The sequence below is a fragment of the Lepidochelys kempii genome, chromosome 9 (assembly GCF_965140285.1).
Source record: "Lepidochelys kempii isolate rLepKem1 chromosome 9, rLepKem1.hap1, whole genome shotgun sequence".
In the NCBI taxonomy this organism is placed as follows: domain Eukaryota; kingdom Metazoa; phylum Chordata; order Testudines; family Cheloniidae; genus Lepidochelys; species Lepidochelys kempii.
This window is the reverse complement of record NC_136388.1, coordinates 36,624,991-36,644,546: the sequence shown is the minus strand read 5'-3', so window position 1 is coordinate 36,644,546 and position 19,556 is coordinate 36,624,991. Positions and strand designations below refer to the sequence as shown.

The following is a 19,556-nucleotide window of genomic DNA, read 5'->3' as shown; positions in this document are numbered from 1 at the left end:
TCACACAAGATGATCTGGATGACCTTGTAAACTGGAGTAATAGAAATGGGATGAAATTTAATAGCACAAATTGAAAGGTCATGCATTTAGGGACTAACAAGAATTTCTGCTATAAGATGGGGGTGTATCAGTTGGAAGTGATAGAGGAGGACAAAGACCAGAGCATATATTGGTTGATCACAGGATGACTATGAGCCGCCAATGTGATGCAATTGTGAAAAAGGCTAATGAAGTCCTAGGGTGCATTAGGCTAGGTATTTCCAGTAGAGACAGGGAACTGTTAGTACCATTATACAAGGCACTGGTGAGACTCATCTGGAATAGTGTGTGTAATTTTGGTATCCCATGTTTAGGAAAGATGAATTCAAACAGGAACAGGGGCAGAGAAGGGCTAATAAGATGATTTGAGGAATGGAAAACATACCTTATGAGAGGAGACTCAAAGAGCTCGACTTATTTAGCCTAACCAAACAAAGGCTTGGGGGAGATATGATTGCTCTCTATAAATACATCAGAGGGATAAATACCAAGGAGGGTGAGAAGTTATTTATGTTAAGCACCAATGTGGACACAAGAATAAAATGGATATAAACTGTCCATCAACAAGTTTAGTCTTGAAATTAGACGAAGGTTTCTAACCACCAGAGGAGTAAAGTTCTGGAACTGTCTTCCAAGGGGAGTAGTGGGAGCAAAAAACCTAACTGACTTAAAGACTGAGCTTGATAAGTTTATGGAGAGGATGGTATGATGAAACTGCCCACAACAGCATGCAGCTGATCTGCGACTGCTAGCAGCAAATATCTCCAATGGCTGGTAATGGGACATTAGATGGGGAGGGCTCTAAGTTACTACAGCAAATTCTTTTCCAGGTGTCTGGCTCATGGGTCTTGCCCACATGCTCAGGGTCTAATTGATGGCCATATTTGGGGTCAGGAAGGAATTTTAAAATAGATCAGATTGGCAGAGATGGAGGGGGGGTTCTCCTTCCCCTGCACTACAGGGCATGGGTCGTTTGCAGGTTTAAACTAGTATAAATGGTGGATTTTCTGTAACTTGAACTCTTTAATTCATAATTTGAGGACTTCATTAACTCAGCCAGAGGTTACGGATCTATTACAGGAGTTGGTGGGTGAAGTTCTGTGACCTGCAATGTGCAGGAGGTCAGACTAGATTATCATGATAATCCCTTCTGACCTTAAAGTCCATTATCATCCTATGATTTAATTAAACCAACAGGTTGGAGAGTTTCAAATTTGATTCAGGCTTACAAAATGTATGCTTGTAAGTATATTCCAAACTGCTGCCAAGGTAAGAGTTGAATTAAAAAAAAGATGCACTTTTTTTAAACTTGTATTTATGTCCTATACTGGCAGTTTAATTTATAGCTAAAAAAATCCAAAACTGATAGAAATTTATCTTTACATTTACAAAGTTTTTGAGATTAAATCATAACACTTTCAAATAGACATTTACCTTTTTAACAGGTCCATAGAAAGTGGCATTGAGATCTGCCGAACCCATGTGATGCTGGAGTGTCAGCTGTCGACCACTGTGTTTGGCTAAATAAAATCTATGAGACAATTAAAATGAAAATTTACATATTTATAAGGCACATTTTATGCAGATGATCCAAAATCACTTTACATACGTCGATAATTTTGAATTCTTCAGGATGGAATGTACTAAGTGTAACATATAACTATTACTCTTAAAAAAAAAAAAAATTAAATTGAGGTTAAGGTCTCATCTGAAACAAAAAACCAAGTAGTGAGTAGTTGGTTTTCTAGTTTTCCCAAAAAAGAACAAAGCAGCTCTCTAACATGCCTTTAATACTCACAAAAGTATATTTACTGTACCCATTGTTTTAAAAATACGAAGCCTGATTTAATACATACCTTCTAAATACTTCAAAAGCATGTCTGGGGGCTGGAGGAATGTTGCACTTTGGTGTGGCTGACTGAGTAGGCCAGTAGCCTGTTGTGAGAACCCGCACCGTGAGATCAACACCACCTAATGAGACCTACAGCAACATTGGAAGAAGACATCCACCGTTTTAAAACAGGACAGTATTCGCCACTTCCCCTACGTTATAATTAGACTTTCATTTTTTTACTTTCCACAGGCTAAGGAGAAATTGTAGTTGCCATTCTTTCTGAGCTGCACAAATTAAAATTCATCCTTGCTGGAGCAGGAGCCAAAAAGCTCACATTGTTCCCATATGGCAATTTAAGACTATACAGAATATGACAATGTAAAAAATACTATGCAACTGTTCAGTATTCATGATAATAAACAGAAATTCTGAAATTCAGAGCTTTACATGGCCAGATGCATTACAGGTAATGTGTGTCATATTTTGCCTTCTGCTTTTATTCTGTTTCCAATACAACTGACTGGATAGAAAAAAATTATGCTGTGTTGCTAACAATACAAATGGCAAAGTAACAGTTTTTGTACTTGCCCTCTGGCAGAAAAGTACAAGCAACAGTTTGACATTCAACACTAAGCAATAGGGAGTTTTTCCTGCCATTCCCTCTTTGGAGTTTTAAAGCGGAAATCCTCTACATATATATTTTCCCATTGTTTTATGTAAAGGTCTGGTTTCTTGCTCAGCCTGAAAAAATTATGTGGCTTTGACACTTGTTCTCTGAAAGTTGTTATTAACATAGGTATTCACACAAGCTTGGAACACTCTACAGCTGATGGTCTAAATGGTCTCATCAGCAGGTGGCACACATCTATCTGAAATCAAAGTACAATTGTCAAAAAGTGTCTCAACTAAATTCCATAGTGCCAAACTTATAACTGAGTATCTCCAGCTTCCACAGGGAAATGAGTTGGGTTAATGACGGCTTACGATTAATACCTCCAAGGAACATGCTTATAGGTAAGTACTTTTCTTAAAAAGAAAAAGTATAATTATAAACAGATCCAGGTTCTTACAGACTACAAAAACTAATATACAGCAATAGAGTGGATCAGATTAAAGACAAAAAAGTCACAAATATCATTGGGAAAAAAAGTAGAGGCCTCCCAAGTTAAATAGCGACATAGCATCCCTGAGAAGTATTAAGAATGCTATTTTTATATTAGAAGAATAAAATGCACCTAATAAATACATTAGAACTAACATCAAAAGACCTCTTCGGGGAAAAAATAAAAGTCAGCTGGGCCACACAATCCAGAAACAGGGTTTAACAGAGACTGGACTCAAGAGAACAGTCTAAAACAATATTTTACAAATATACATAAAGAACTGTACTGAGGTTTCTCCAGAGTGAACCAAAGGCCATCCAATGTTATTGACATGCTCCTGTTTTCATGAGCCTTAACATGACACTGATGTTCAGAGAAATGCAGTCAATCATCCATCTAGAGATGGGGTATGTCTACACGGAGATTAAAAAAACCACAGCACCAAATCTCAGAGCCAGGTCAGCTGACAGACTTGAGGGGCTCTGAAATCACAGCATGGATGTTCAGGTTCGGGCTGGAGCCCAAATGTCTACACTGCAATTTTATATCCTCATAGCTTGCGCCTCATGAGCACAAGTCAATTGACCTGGGCCAGCCACAGCTGTGCCAGAGGTTTATTATCACAGTGCAGACATACCCTTGAACATTAAGCCAATGCATACAATCAACAAAAAGGTGCACTGAATTAAAGTATTTTTGTTTGTTCCAGATAATACCTTGCTTGTGAACTGTGGTATCAGCATGGGCATGAGGGTATGGAAAATATGTTTACTGAATATAGTGGAACCGCAACATCGTATCTGGAAAGAAGAGTATGCTTTCTTACCCACTGAATCTTTGAAACATCTTAGTCATAGACAAGAGCCTGAGCTCGTTCAGATTCTCACAGATGCAGTACTAAACATAATGGGTCAGATATTTGATTTGGAATAAGTTTTAGGAATGCCAAGTCTCATATGACTCCTCTTATCACCAGCATGTGTGTAGCATGGACTAATAGAGGGACAGTGTCTTTCAAGTCGAGAATTGTGCTGCATGACCTCCAAAACCCAAGGTTTCAGGTTCATCAATCTGGAAAATGTCTAAAGTCCTATAATCTTTTGACTTCTCCTACTTCAGCTTCTCAGGGAAAGAAAGAACTGCTGCATGTACAAAGTCGATCATCAGCTGCATCATCCTTCCCAATACCTACTAACTCAGTTTTATATCTATGAGGCTTTTGGCTTCTGAATGAGGAAGAGCTGGCTTGTGACTCTTATCTAGGAAGGATCATATGCATACATTGCACCACAGATGTTTCAAAAAAAGAACACGCTGGGGCTATTTGTTTAATAGAAACTCTAGAACCTCTTGCACCACAATGGTAATATGAAGAAAGACTTGTGATTCCTTTCCCAGCGCCATCTTTTATTACAGAATTGTTCTGCTCGAGCAGTGGTTCTCAACCTATTTATCATTGTGGGCTGCATATGCGACCCACAATGTGTCACCTGGGCCGCAGATTGAGAACCACAGCGCGCCCCGCCTGGATCTCCCCTACAGACCCTTATGCCCAATGCCTCCTGCCCAGAGACCCCTCCACAGAGTGGGGCCAGGAGCAGAGCCCTGGGTGGGGGGCTGAATGGCAGGGACCCCCGGACCCCGCTGTGTGGGGCCAGGTGGCAACCTCGACCCTGGACCTGGCTGCATAGGGCAGGGATGCAGCCCCCCTGCTAACCTTGCAGGGCCGGCCAGCTGGCATCCCCAGACCCTCGCCGCACAGCCCAGCTTTGTGCTAATTGGGTGGCATGCGGCCCGCAGGCCAAGAACCACTGTGCTAGAGAAACACATGCATTCCCATTCTCTGTATGTACTCTAAGCCAGTGGTTCTCAAACTAGGGCCGCCGCTTGTTCAGGGAAAGCCCCTGGCGGGCCAGGCTGGTTTGTTTACCTGCCGTGTCCGCAGGTTCGGCCAATCGCAGCTTCCACTGGCCATGGTTTGCCACTCCAGGCCAATGGGGGCTGCAGGAAGGGCGGCAAGCACATCTCTCGGCCCGCGCCACTTCCCTTCTCTTCATGTGTCAGTATATTTGTGTCTGCATCTGTAACTTTCACTCCATGCTTCTGAAGAAGTGAGGTTTTCACTTACGAAAGCTTATGCTCAAATAAATCTGTAAGTCTTTAAGGTGCCAATGGACTCTTTGTTGTTTTTGTGGATAAGACTAACACGGCTACCCCCGATACTTGACACCATGTAAAGAATTTAAGTTACTGTATTTTCATTGCCCTGAAACTTATAAACCATGATGTGACAATTTGAGGAACCTGTCTATATATAAACTTATGAATTCCAATTTGATTTTTTCAACTCTCTGATCCCTTGTCTTATGATTGTCTTACTTTTTACTGCCTTGGGCTCCTTGTGAAAAGGAGACAGGGGTTGGCACCACCATCTCTCTCTCTGAATAACCCAATCATTAAAGACTGTCAGCACCTGAACAGATCTCCTGAAGAGAACAAGAGAGCATTCTAGGGTAACACCGGTTTTCCCCAGCTTCTCTGCAGGGGACTTGGGTTAAGAAAACGGAAAAATCCTAGACACTGCAGCAAGTGAACCGAGAGTTGATAGGACTTATAAACTTAAGGGACTCTCAGATCTAGAGGAAGAGAGGAGCCTGCTCCCATAGCAGAGGGTCCTGTTTAACTGTGGGACCAGCCAAGAAAGGAGGACACAAAGTGACAGGAAAGAAATACTCCATGATTTGAAGCACAGTGCAAGCCTGTACAGGAGCATGAGGCGGCAGGGGGGGAAAGAGGAAGGAATTGCTGAACGAAGACACACTCCCAAAGGAAGGATGAGCTAGAATGAGGGAAATGGTGCACAGAGGTTTTATTGTTTTGTCTGGGTCTGTATATTTCTGTGCTATCTAAGGCCATGTCTACACTCAAAAGCTTACAGCGACAGAGCTGTATCAGTACAGTTGTGCTGCTATAAGAATGCTTGCGTTATGCTGACAGGAGAGAGCTCTTCTGTCAACATAATAAAACCAGTTCAACAAACGGCAGTAGCTATGTCAGCAGGAGAGAGTCTCTCCCTGACATAGCACTGTGAACATGAGCGCTTATGCTGACAAAACTTACGTTGCTCAGGGGTCTGTTTTTTTCACACCCTGAGTGATAAAAGTTTGCCAACGTACATGCTAGGGTAGACATGGCCTAAGTGAAGAGTATTTAAGAAATCCTTACAAAGCCTTGTGTCTGTTTGCTTTTCACTCTTCGTATCCCTGAAGAGGTGAACTATAAACCCAGAGTATCCATAAGATGGAACTCTGAGAAAGGATGTGCTTAGGCTACTTGGGAATCTGAGGAGTCAGCATTGATCCTGGGGGTCTAGGGAAGTCGGGCTGCAGGGCCCCATTTCCAAGAAGGGATAACAGACAAAGTCTGTTCCTGGGAAACATGCGAGAAGGGTCAAGAGAAAAGAGGGTCCAGTCTACTTGGACCCAAGAAGCTTAGGTCCCATGTGCTGGGGCTCAACACAGCAGTCTGGTGAGCGTTCAGTCAGGGGGAGCTCTACAAGGGCTGTGTATGACACATGTGCTTGAGATAAGTAAAGGCTATTTGGAATGCAAGGGCCCCCAAGACCTATTGAGGCAAGATACAGTAAACTTATCTCACACTACACCAACATCTTGTGTAGTAGCCATGGGAAATTTATGCTGCTTGGGGAAAGTGAAAGTTCAAATTAACTGCTGTTGTCATTCTTTGGCACAAGATATTTAAGTTCACCTGTTCAGCTACAGTAATACAGAAATGAGTATAAAGCCATATGGCATTAACTCACACAGCACAAAACCTTGTGGATACACACTTACACAATAAACAAGAGCCTTTAAGCTCAAAGAATCCCATGTCTGCCCAGAGTTTCAAGTGCTGCTTATAGAAAATGGGAAGATTGTAGCAATCCTACTCATGAAATCAACATAGCTCAGTCTCTGGGAGGAGTTTTCTGTTGTGGTTCTCTTTGATACCTGAGAAACTGTAAAAGATCTAGGTGGACTTCTTTGATTTCTCTAAATAAAACATGTCTGTGTAATCCATTTTCAAATCACTTGTGGGACAGTCTCACCTCCCAGTAATCAGCATAAGGATTTTAAGTTGCCTGCTTCAAGGTGGTGAAAATTTCAGAGTGCACTGCTCAACCGAGGTGCTCCCATGAGGCAAAAAATTCATTCACAGTATTCAGATTCTAAAATGGCTTGGCACAGAGAATATCCAGGTTTGCTTGGTGAACAGGAGTCTTTGCGTATTTGTGAGCTGGTAGTATTTGGAAGCCTGTTAGCATTATTGTCTAGTGTATTTCAATTACTGTGAATTTTAAGTTTTTTTTTTAAAAAACGTTGAGCACAAAGCACTTTGGACTGCTATAAACAGAAATAAAAACATGGAGCTTGTAATGCCAAACCACCTACGAAACAAAATGAGCACATTCTATAGGTAGTACACCACAAGGCACATCCTCGTTCTTCCCAGTATCAGGAAGAACAATCTCCAGAAACTGACCCATGTACTAATAATGAGCAAAAGTGAATGAAGTAGTAAAGTCTTGCTGTGTGTTTTGTGGAAGGATTAAACTAACCTTCAAGTCACTGCTGTTACAGAGAACATGGACATAAACTGATGCACTGTTCTAATGTTTCAAACGCCATAAAATGCTTTGTTTACTTGCACTGATGTAACATACAGGCAGAAACTGCACCTCTAATTATTTTTAAAGAATCAGGAAGGAAACAAATTTTGTTGGTTGTATGGTCAATATCTAAAAAGTGCATCATAGGTGACAATAACTATCTAAGATCTAATTCACATACATTCAGAACAACAGAACTAGCAAGACCACCTGTAATAGTGCTATCTGTGACTCCCAACAGAGTTAGTACTATCAAAATCTCCCCATAAAAATTAGAAGCATGTTTGTCAAAGTGCTGCCATAAAACTAATTCTGTTGGATGTGCACCAAAATAGATGGATCTCATACAAAACTTTGACTCCCAAAAGGGCAGAAACTCAATTCTGTAGCCTTTAAACACTTCAAGGTATTTCATACCAATTAAGATCCAAACACAAAGAAAAACTAAATGTCTAAAAAGAAACTTGACCAAAATGAGATAAAAAGAAAGGTCCCTTTAATAAAAAAACATGGGGAAAAAATCCTTGATAAAAAATTAAAACGGAACTGACAGACAATAACAAAGAGTTGCACAAACATTTCTTTAAAAAGGGACATACAAAAATGCGACTTTAAAGTGGAGCTCATGAGTTCAAATACTAACTGATGATTAAACATTTATCATCGATTTGCCTCAACAACAAGTAAGTGTACGCCACCTGCTGGTAAAGCAGTTTAACAGTTCATAAGTTTAGCTACGAAGCTTTTCAAATCTTGTCATGTACTGGTGTATTGACAAGACTGTATGTCCACTGTAATTATTCCTACTTTTACTGAGCACTATGTCTATGCAAATATACTGTATAACTTTTACTTCATGAATTAACTTTTATTTAAATTATTACATTATGTTTTGGCATAAATTAGAGTTTTGCAATTGTGTGACTCATTTATAGAAGACAGTCCATACAACTATTTAGAACAGCAGTGGGCAAACTGCGGCCTGTCAGGGTAATCCACTGGCGTGCTGAGAGACAGTTTGTTTACATTGACCATCCGCAGGCACGTCTGCCCGCAGCTCCCAGTGGCCGCAGTTCGCTGTTCCCGGCCAACAGGAGCTGCAGGAAGCGGCGGGCAGCATGTCCCTGAGAGTGTGCCATTTCCTGCAGCTCCCAGTGGCCGGGAACAGCAAACTGCGGCCACTGGGAGCTGCGAGCGTCTGTGCCTACAGACAGTCAGTGTAAACAAAGCGTCTCACGGCTCGCCAGTGGATTAACCTAACGGGTCGTGTGCGGCCTGCGGGCCACAGGTTGCCCACCACTGATTTAGAAGAACACTGACACAGTAAAAGACTCAACAGGACTTAAAGAATACTAGTGTCACTCAAAGTAATAAGTCAGGCTTCAAACAAATCTCAAGATCCAAATATTTTCAGAGTGAGTAAGAAAAAGGTTGCAAGGTTAAAAAAAAAAAGTTAAGTTAAAAAGTTCTTATTTTGTTGAGAGAAGTGAGCAAATGAAGAGTAATGCAGAATTTCTCCAGTGCAGGTTTGTGTTTATATGTAAAAATAGAAGCACAAGAAAAGATCTGAATGATTCTTACCCCTGTAGCCTGTAGATGTTGCCTGAATTCATCCATTGTTGTGTTTGAGATGCTCATATCCCTGAACATTCCTTCCAGTTTAGATGTGAATTGACATCCACATTCAGTCTACAAAAAAAATTATTTGCTGTATTGTAATTATAAAATGGATCTGCAAACACTTAAATCCTGAAATGTTTGAGACATTCAGTGACTAACTCCGACAAACATGGAGAGGACATTCTCTATACTTTTCTTTAGCTTAGTTCTACCCCTAGCCCATTTTCAGGTCTTGGAAGCTCTTTTGCATGTGAGGACTAAAGCCTACCCACATAAATATGGTAAAATCTGTTTTCTCTCATCTCCCCTTACACTACTGCATTTTTTCTAAATACTTCTTTTAAACATCCTTATCTCTTATCATACAGGACAATTATGCAAAACTGTCATGAAAATTCACCAGGACAGGCATAAACATTTACCTATCATTTACCATGACACTGATAAACAAAGTCATAATAGTTCATTCATCCACCCATCCAAAAAGTTAATTTGCTCTAGACAAGTAGAATTTTTTTTAAGGATGCTATAGGTTATGAAGTGAGATTACTGAAAATTTTAGAAACCGCATGGTATTGAGTATGAGGGAAGTGAAGGAAACTATAAGGTAAGTTTGTTTTCAGAGATTAGTATGGTATCACTATTAGAATGCATATGGGTGAAAGGAGGATTCATACAGAAGAAATAATACTTGCTGCTTATCAGAGAACCTTTCACCAAAGGACCTCAAAGTGCTTTAGATGGTTAAGTATTATTAGCATTTAAAAGATGAGGACATTTTGATACAGAAATGGTAAGCATCTTTTGCAAAGTTACATAGTATGTCAGTGGAAAAGTTAGGAATAAGATCAAGATGAAACTCCTGGTCTCAAACCACTGGATCACACTGCCTCACTGGAGTCACTTTCTTGCTGAAAAATTGTTCTTAGAGCCACCCTCCTCCCCCAAAAAGTTCAATATTCTAAAATGCCCTCCTACCCAATGTGGGACATTGAACCCTAATTTTGTAGTAGTATTTCTTTTTTCTGACAGATAACCTTTAATATATGGAAATAAAGCTGATTAGTGTTTTCTCTGTTTATTAAAAACTTTAATTTGATTTTAATGAGTATATTGTAATCAGTTTTATGCCAACTAAACATTTATTAAAAAGAAAAGAAATAAAGGAATAAAACTCAATTTAAGAACAGTTTGATGGAAATAAGCTGCGTGTAGGTAGCCATCTTACCTTTAATTTAGATATCATATTTTTCTCAGAGTCATCTGAAACACTCTTGTTTGTAAGAAGCCTTCTTGCCAAGTGCTGTTTATAGTAACGTTCAAAAACATCTTTCTCTTGCATAAACCTAAATAGAACCATTGCCTTATCCAATATAGTCTCTACTTCTTGCTCCGTTAGCTATAAAATAAAGAAAAAATTAATTTGCTATTTTTACTCTCAGAGTACAAATTTCTTATAAAACAAAAAGTAATGGAAAAGTAATCTACAGCCAGCACACACAACCAATCAATACTAGAGTACATTTCACTGTGAAACAATCCAGTTACATACCCAGGACAAAGTTAGGCCTGCTCTACACTAGCAAATGAGGTCAGTTTAACTACATCAGTCAGTGATATAAAAAAACGCACACCCAAGTGGTGTAATCAAGCCGACCTAAGACCCTGTGTAGACAGAGCTAGATTGACGGAAGAATTATTCCACCTCTCAGGGGAGGTGGATTACCTATACCAAAGGGACAACCCCACCCACTGACGCATGCAGTGTCCACACTAAGGTTTTAAGTATAGACAAGCCCTTAGATCAGTTTGCACCCATGACAAAGCATGGAAGTTCTAATGCTAAAATGTCTGATTTAATTGGATTTAACTCCTGCATCCTTAAGCATTTCCTCACCACCACTATGGCAAATTAAAGACTCTCTTTTTATGATTCATACCATCAACGCAATTTGCTTCCCTTAATTAGAATCCCATTCTGCCTGTGGGAAGTATGATTACAGATTGGCAGAAGTGGAACCACTGTGGTAGCAAAATGGCCAAAGGGCAGGGCAGTCATATCATGCAAAGAAGAAAACCCACTAGTATGAAAATGGAGAAGAGACAATGAGGAGGGGAAAAGCTGTGATATACAATAGGAAAAAACAGCATTTTATTCGAAAGCTGCAAACAAAGTGAACAGAAGTGCTGCTGAAATGACATGTCATTTTAAATTAAGACTGAAAGCCAGTTCGTAACTCATTTTATTGAGTTTGACTGTTACACAGAAAGTGGGTTAAAAGACAGTTTCAGACTGCAACCTGAATTTTCAGATAGTATAAAATAGTATAAAATAATTTATAAATAGAATTTATAATTTAATTTCTGAAGTACAAGAACAAATATAAACTATAAGGATCTCAGAGATTTTCTTGCAATATGAACATGTTAAAGGAAACAATTACAAAATAAAAAGCAAGCAATTCTGACCAAGACTGTCAGCAACACTCAGCATATACACCTCTAATTAAAAATGGTCTGTGCTTCTTTCCATTTTGATTGATCTTTCAAACTATCCTGCTTTGTTTTCTTTCAAATTAGAAAGAGCCAATAAAACAGAAAAACTGGCCAGTGTCTTTTTGAGTAAGCTGTAACATCTTTTCTAAAGGAAAATCTCTTGGCTTAGTATACATTTTTATTGTGTAATATTTTATATTCAAGTAATACTGATCACAGTCCAGCAGAAATAAAAAACTTACTCTTAAAAGTTAATTCTTTTGACTAGACTTCCTCCACTAACCATCTCTGGCCCCCCACTTTCATGCCTAAGTGTAACTGTAACTTGCATGCCCAACTGCAATTTAAGACATAAAAAAATAAATAAAAACTGAGCAACTGTTTACCATGCTTGAGTCTAATTTCTTCCCCCTCATCCTTTGTCTGTATGTTAACTGTTTAGCTTATAAGGCTTTTGTGACAGGCAACTTTTTTTTACATACCTAAAGCATTACACACACGAACACACTATATAACAGTGCATTTTTAAGAAGTTTTACACACAGTCACATAATGCTTTATAAAAGTATAAAAAGACAACTAGCTTAGTTTAACCTGCTACTGTTTTCCATAGATTCCGTATAGTCTCATAACTGAACTTGTACTTACTCCCTTGACTCCTTTTTTCAGCTTATCATCAATAAATAATGAGAGGTACTCTGGAGACCTAGAGTTGAGGTTGAGGAAATACTCAAAGTCACCCGCAATAGTTTGTTTGAAGAGCCGGTCATTATTGAAAGATTCTTGAAGAAACCGATCAAACCTACTCTTCAAATCCAGTAAACCCTTAAGAAAAACAGAGCATAACATTTTATTTTTACAGATATAATATGGCTAGTAAGAAAACTACACTGCAATATTGCATTTCAGAAGACCATAGTTAAACAGAGATTCTGCTAATTTAGCATTTACCTACATATTTTGCAGTATTATTCAGAATCTTTACTTCGATTTAAAATTATGTTTCTAGTTGCTGTAATTCAAATTTATGGTCAGCACCACTTTCAGGGGCATGGCAGAATACAAATATGAACTGTTGTAACACTTTTATTGGCTCAACATCTTTGTGGGATGGTTTTGGTTGCATGTTCATGAGCTGAAGATGCTATCTGCTAATGCATACGTAACTGGGTTGCAAATCTTCAACTTTATGGTCATATTGCTTTTGTTTTTGTAGCAAGAAATTCTCAGCATATCATTAAAATCAGTCTTAACTCTCTTTATTCAGTTCATTTTCTGAGATATCCCTTTAGAGTTCCATCAGGTTTTAACACTTGAAATTCTGTTTCAAAGTAGTCTGAAAACTCCTATTTTCTAAATTAAAGTCTTTCAGCTTTTTAAAATAGAAGTTTTGTTATGCTTTTTAACTTAAAATTATTCTTAGAGTTTTAAAACTCATCTCATCATCAAAGGCATTTTCTTCTTAATTCTTTGAGAAGTGGTTCTTGTCTTTGAGTCTGGTAAAGAAGCTGCTTAAGCACTGCCACATAACTAATTAATTCCACAATTAATATCAATATTTTTATACTCAAATGGCTTCTTTTACTAGTAATCAGTAATAAGGTCATTTGATTCCATGTTGATAGATAAAACACCATACTCTTAATATAGCGATGATAATTAGGAAATTACACTAAATGTTTGCATTTAGATACAGTACAAGACATTTGCAAATGACCATCCTCCCCCATACACCCACAAATTTAAGAGTTTAAGGAAGAAACAACAGTTTTCACCTTAAGAGAAAGCATGGGGTAAGAAGTAAATCAATAATGCCGCAACTACAGGTTTTCCTTAAAAAGATAAAATGAGTGCTTAGAAAAGAAATCAATTTTAATAAGAACATTTCCAGACTTCTTTGCATGGGTTTAAAACTAAGGTTTTTTCCTCTACGAAGAGAGAGGACAGAGTGGAAAGGATGACAATAGGCTCCTGGCTCAGCTTGTGTGACCTTGATAAACCAGGTGCTACACATCACTTTCCTCTAGAACCTGGGGGGGGAAGGGGAGGGGGTGGGGGAGAGTATCTCATTCCTTAACAAAGAGGATACGTCCTGCTTTTTGAGAAGACACCCATCGGCAGGTTGTTGCATTCAACAGTAGCTTCACTCATAATACACAATTAAAAACTACCACCAAAAACTCTAAACAAGATAAAAATTACTATTACTAATATTCAGGTCCCTCTTTCAAACATCCCATACAACTGTAGAGTATTAAAGTAAAACAGAAGTTACAAAGCTGCATTTCAGAGCCTCTACTTGCCTCCCTCTGCCCCCAAACTCAACAGGGCATGCAACACTGCCTGGAAGAAGTATTTTGGGTGGAAGTGAAAGAGCATGCATGGCAAGAGTGAGGGGCTGTCCACATCCCCATTCAGATCTGCCACCTTCCCATTGGCTAGGAGATATTTATAATTACTTCCCAAAACCTCTTCTTCCCACCTGCCTATCCGCCCACCTTTCCCCTAGTCTCAGCTGAATTTTTAGGATGTTCCTTTAGGAGTTGTGTTTTTAGGATGCTCAGTCAGACCAATCACGTGTTTTGAGACCAGGAAGGAACTTTTCCCACAGGACCAAACTGGCAGAGGTCTGGTGGGTTTTTCCACCTTCCTCACATCTTCATAGGGCATGTCTATGCTGCAATCGGGAGGTGTGAGTGCAACACGTATAGACATAGTTGAGCTAGCTTCCATCTAACTAGATCAAAACTAAGTGGAGTAACAATAGCAATTAAGCCATGGCAGCATTATGAACTGACAGGTCAACCACACACCTCATTTGGAACCAGAATTACACAACCGGACAGTCGCAGAGACCAACCAAAAAAAAAAAAAAAAGGCAATTACAGTATTGTGTTCAATGTAAACTACTAAAAAAAATAAAGTTTAAAAAAAGACTTGACAAGATAAGGAAGCTGCTTGTTTTATTTAAATTAAGATGGTTAAAAGCAGCATTTTTCTTCTGCACAGTAAAGTTTCAAAGCTGTATTAAGTCAATGTTCAGTTGTAAACTTTTTGAAAGAACATAACCATAATGTTTTGTTCAGAGTTATGAACATTTCAGAGTTATGGACAACTTCCATTCCTGAGGTGATCGTAATTCTGAGGTTTAATACTCACGCAGCTGCTGCCCTAGCATATAGGTGGGGCCAGCCTGTGCAGTTGCCTCTGCTGCCATAGTTTCACTGCTATTGTTACTCAAGCTAGCTTTGATTTAGTTTAGATAAGCTTACACATGCTGCAATCACACTTCCCAACTGCAATATAGTCATACCAACAGTGACACAGTTGAGTTGTACGAAATAGAACATGAATGTTTAATATTAGGAAAGGTAAGACTGTTTAGGTTGTTGCAATTTATGGCCGGTGTCCAGCAAGGATAAGGGGAAGCCTGCTAGCTCCTGAGATAAAGGAGACTTGAGCTGATGGACTCTGCATCTATACAAGAAAAGGAGATCTGAAGTCTGTGTACTAAGGTCACCCGTTGGTCATCTCTTCCCCATTCATGTGGGGGAAGGCAAAGAGGATTCAGGCACAAGTCCTCGGAGTAGGCCTACAAGGGGTCTACCCCCAGGTACTGTTTTATGGTGGGAACTTTAACTCTACACTCCTAGTATGTGGGAGCAGGGCATGGGTGCATACTCTCCCTCTCCTCAGTGTTAAAATTAATAAAGTTGTGGCCTAAAAAAGTGTACATCCATTCATGTGGTGTGTTGTTCATTTGCCTACAACTCCTAATCATTACACCTGGAGTTGCTAAGTACAGATTTCTGGTCAAGAGGAAGTATTCTCCTAGAAACTTTTAGTGCTTGTCACTTATTGGGAGAAAAGCAGAGATTTCCTAGGAATTTCTTTAATTAGCCTGAATATATTTCATTTAATAAAATAAGCAAATAAAAACAAATATACAAAGTATTATTCTCCAAGCACCATGGGTATGAAAATAATTGAAAATATTTCCCAAAGTTCACCACAGACAGGTTTGTAACAACCTGAAACTGTAAGGTATAGTTTTATTCCTAACCATTTGTGCATCAGTTTGGAGGTTTAACTCCCAAACAAAGCATTGCTCAAAAATCTTTGCTACCCTGTGAGACAAATAAAAACATTGAAAAGACAACAATGAGAACTTTTATCTACCTGAATATAGTCAACTGGGTTCTTTCCTTCTCCCTCTTCAGATACTAGAGCTTTACCTTGCTCCCTCAGGTACGAACTCATACACTCACACATTGTCTTCAGGCCATTCGGCACACGGCTAAATAACTTGTACATGCAAGCAAGGTCTGAAAACAGAAACAGTGAAATATTGTGCACTACAGCCAACATGTACCATATCTGCATGCATCTCATTCATTAGACATGCAAAATAGGTATGAATAGGACAAGTTCTGTCTCAGAAGATTCACATAGAACAGCCTCTCCAATAAAAAAAAAGCCAACATCTGCTAACAGAACAAAAAATACAGCATCACAATTCTCTAGATAATGAGACATTTATTAGTGGGGATGTGCTGTAAATCTTGTTCAGCAATGTACTCTTCAAATTCACCATCCCAAAGATCAAACACCTTATTTAAGGATGAGAGAATACTTAAAAAATTAAAATAGAAAGGGGTTAGTTAAATGACAGTTTCTAGTTTTCACTTAAAATTGCTAAAATGTTAAATTCCCAAAGCAAAAATGAGTTTTTAGCTAAAACAGACCCAAATTCATCATTTTATATCTGTTTGTCAATAACGTAAAAAACTTAATCTTATTTGCAGTAACAATTTTCAGCTCTTGCCTCCATTCCTGTGTTGAGTCCCTTTATTCCTGCCCTTCTTTGCTCCAGAGGATTAGGGGGAGGGGAGAGGGGGGTTAAGTTATATAATACTTCAACACCCCCCCCCCAACACACACACACACTTTCCTCTAGAACCATCATCCTTTGTAACTGTGTCGGAGTTCTTTTCTACTACTTGCCTCTAACCCATGCCTACCCCATTGAATTTGTGCCTGTTCTGCCATCACCAGCTCCCTGTTTTGTTCCTATCCACCCCACTTACCTTTAAAGGCTCTCCCACTATTAGCATCTTCTGCATTCAAGCATGCTCTTATCTTGAAAAAAATCTTGGCTTATCCCACTTGCCTCTCTCACTCTCTTCCTACTACACTCACTACCATCTCCTTTTCCTCCTCATGTTAGCCTCAAAAAATCTTAGTATCTGCCATCTACTTGCACTTCTTTGACTTCCTATTCTCTAGCCCTGGAACTCCTCCTATTAAATTAATGGGGATTCTCTATCCCTTTCTTCTTTGCCTGCTGCCTTTGATGCTGCTGATTAATCTTCCATCTTTAGCTTTCTGTTGGCTCTCCCCTTACCAACCAACTGCTCCTTCAATATCTCCTTACCTTCCTTTCTCCTCCTCTCTGTTGGTGTCATGTTTTTGATATCTGGTATCCGATTCCTCCCTCCACACACTCTTGACATCATAGTCCTCTAAGTTCAGTCACTACTGTTATGCAGATGATTTTCTAACATAATACTTCATCCACAAATATTTCCCTTCTATCCAGTCTTACTTTGAGCTCTCTCTCATACAGTTTTGAATCCCTAGTTAACTCGGATTAGATATACTTCCAAAGCTGAAGATAACTTTCCATATAATCCTTCACTGACCATTCAACCACTCGTCTCACCAGCTGGAAACCTCAGAGTCACTTTACTTTATACACCAATATCCAGTTAAATATAGTCCTGTCATCTCCTCTTTAAAGAAGATGAACATTTTCTCTTTCCACACAGCTAATACCTTTGTCCACTCACACCTTGGTTCTCTGTCACTGACTAGTGTTACCTTCTATCTGACTTCCTCGTGTTTCTAAAGTTGCTTTGGGAACAAGGAACTATTTGCATAAGAGACAGCTCAGTTACCTTCCTGTTCTGATATGAACACTGTTGTACAATTTATTGCACAGAAATACTGATACATTACTTAGCACTTCTGTGCCATTTCTCCTCTGAAAAGCCCTACAGTAATGTAAACTCAAAACCCCTTTGAGTGATAAAAGGAGATATTTTTAAACAGATGAGGAAATCGATACAGAGCTTGTGTGACTAATATTCTTCCTTAATATGAGCCTCTGCATTTGACTGACTTTGTTGATTTCCTCCTTTTCTCATTTTTTCTTCACTCCCCTTATTCTTACAAGTTTTTCTACCTTAAAATGGTGCTTTAGCCACATGACTGAAGTTCTGTTTCCATTGTATGTTTCTTTTACGGTCTCTCCTTTTAAGTTACAATTCTGAAGTCATAAGAGTTTTAGTTACCTCACACCCTTTTGAAATCTATCAATTCCTGGATGTACTACTACTTTGAAGATTGAGGATGAGTGAATATGTACTGAATACTACTAGAGCCACTCACACTACACTCACCTCTTTCCTGTCCTGAGGCTCAAGGCCTCTCTTGCTGCAGGAAATTATAACCAATCACTCCATGTCTCATGTTCACCTCTTAAATTGCTATCTTGAGGAGAAGAATAATTGTGTGCTTTTTTTTATTATTATTATTAAACAGAACTGAGACAATTCTCTGCAATGCAGTTTTTAGTCTCTTCCGTCAATGCATTCATCATGCAAGTCTACTGTTAAGTGAATGGCTTACTCTAGCAGTTCTCAAACTATGGCCTGTTGGCCAAAATTAATCCATGGAACCTTTCTGACACTCCACAGAAAGATGCATTTTGAGAACAATGCATTGGAAGAGTGGCAGGTTGGCATTACAGTGGTTCACAGAAGGTAGGAGACATATGACAGGATAATACGATTCATTCTTTTGCCAATGACTCTTTTATATTTCACTGAGAAGCAGAACGTTTGGCATTAAGCAGAAATATATGACATGGATGGTACAGTCCCTGCCCTGAGGTGACTGTGACCTAATTTACTTAAGATGCATTTAAAGTTGTAGCAACTTTCCCAGATATATTTAACATAGAACTAGTGGGGGTTTTAAGCTTCCATAGGAACATCAATATTAAGGTGTAAAGAGAACCCATACTGAGACTTAAAAGCAAGGTTACAAGTGTCACAAGAATCACAGCAGCATTCCAGGCATTTTTGCTTCCAGTGTGATCTAGTCTTACCTTCTGTCTTTCCATTTTTCAGCATATGAACAAGCCCAGAGTTCTCCATTTCCACTATAGTCTTCATGTGTTTGGATATAAGTTCCCTTTCAACAACTTTCACAATTGGCTCTTCTGTTGATTTATCAAGGCAGTGCATCACCCGTTCTATTTCTTCATTAATTCTAGCTTCTACTTTCTTTATATATACTGAAGCACTATTTTCAGCTAAAAATTTCTGACTTTCCATCTGTGATTAAAAAAAACAAATTAATACCTGAGATACTTTTGAAGTGGGAAAGTACTATGAAATTTATTCTGTATTAATCACATCATTTATAAATAGGCCCATACCAAACAAAAAAATGACAAAAATGTGAAATCACCATACCCATGATCCTACAAAGATTTATGAATGTACTTAACTCGAAGTATGTGAGCTCAAAGGGCCTACTCATATACCCAGGGTTAAGCTCACGCCTCTGTGAGCACAATAAGAACATCAGTTTCTCTGGGCACGGGATTTGCCATGCCAAATTTCCAATAGTAGCCATGGTCATACGATCCAGAGAAAGGCATAAAACCCCCAATACAGTGTACCGAGCTGTATAGTACTATACTATGGGGGAAAAGAGGAAAGAAAGG

General features: G+C 39.0%; 1 protein-coding gene across 3 annotated transcripts in view; it reads right to left on the bottom strand.

Annotated features, from left to right (window-relative positions):
* Positions 1-19,556, bottom strand: part of CUL3 (cullin 3) — a 102,360-nt gene that overhangs the window by 25,469 nt on the left and 57,335 nt on the right. For all 3 annotated transcript variants that reach the window (XM_073359926.2, XM_073359927.1, XM_073359928.1), the window contains 7 exons: positions 18,933-19,161; positions 15,941-16,086; positions 12,410-12,586; positions 10,494-10,664; positions 9,227-9,334; positions 1,896-2,020; positions 1,474-1,570 (listed from right to left, as the gene is read on the bottom strand). In XM_073359926.2, the coding sequence (XP_073216027.1) occupies positions 1,474-1,570; positions 1,896-2,020; positions 9,227-9,334; positions 10,494-10,664; positions 12,410-12,586; positions 15,941-16,086; positions 18,933-19,161 (1,053 nt within the window). The remainder of the gene's footprint in view (positions 1-1,473; positions 1,571-1,895; positions 2,021-9,226; positions 9,335-10,493; positions 10,665-12,409; positions 12,587-15,940; positions 16,087-18,932; positions 19,162-19,556) is intronic.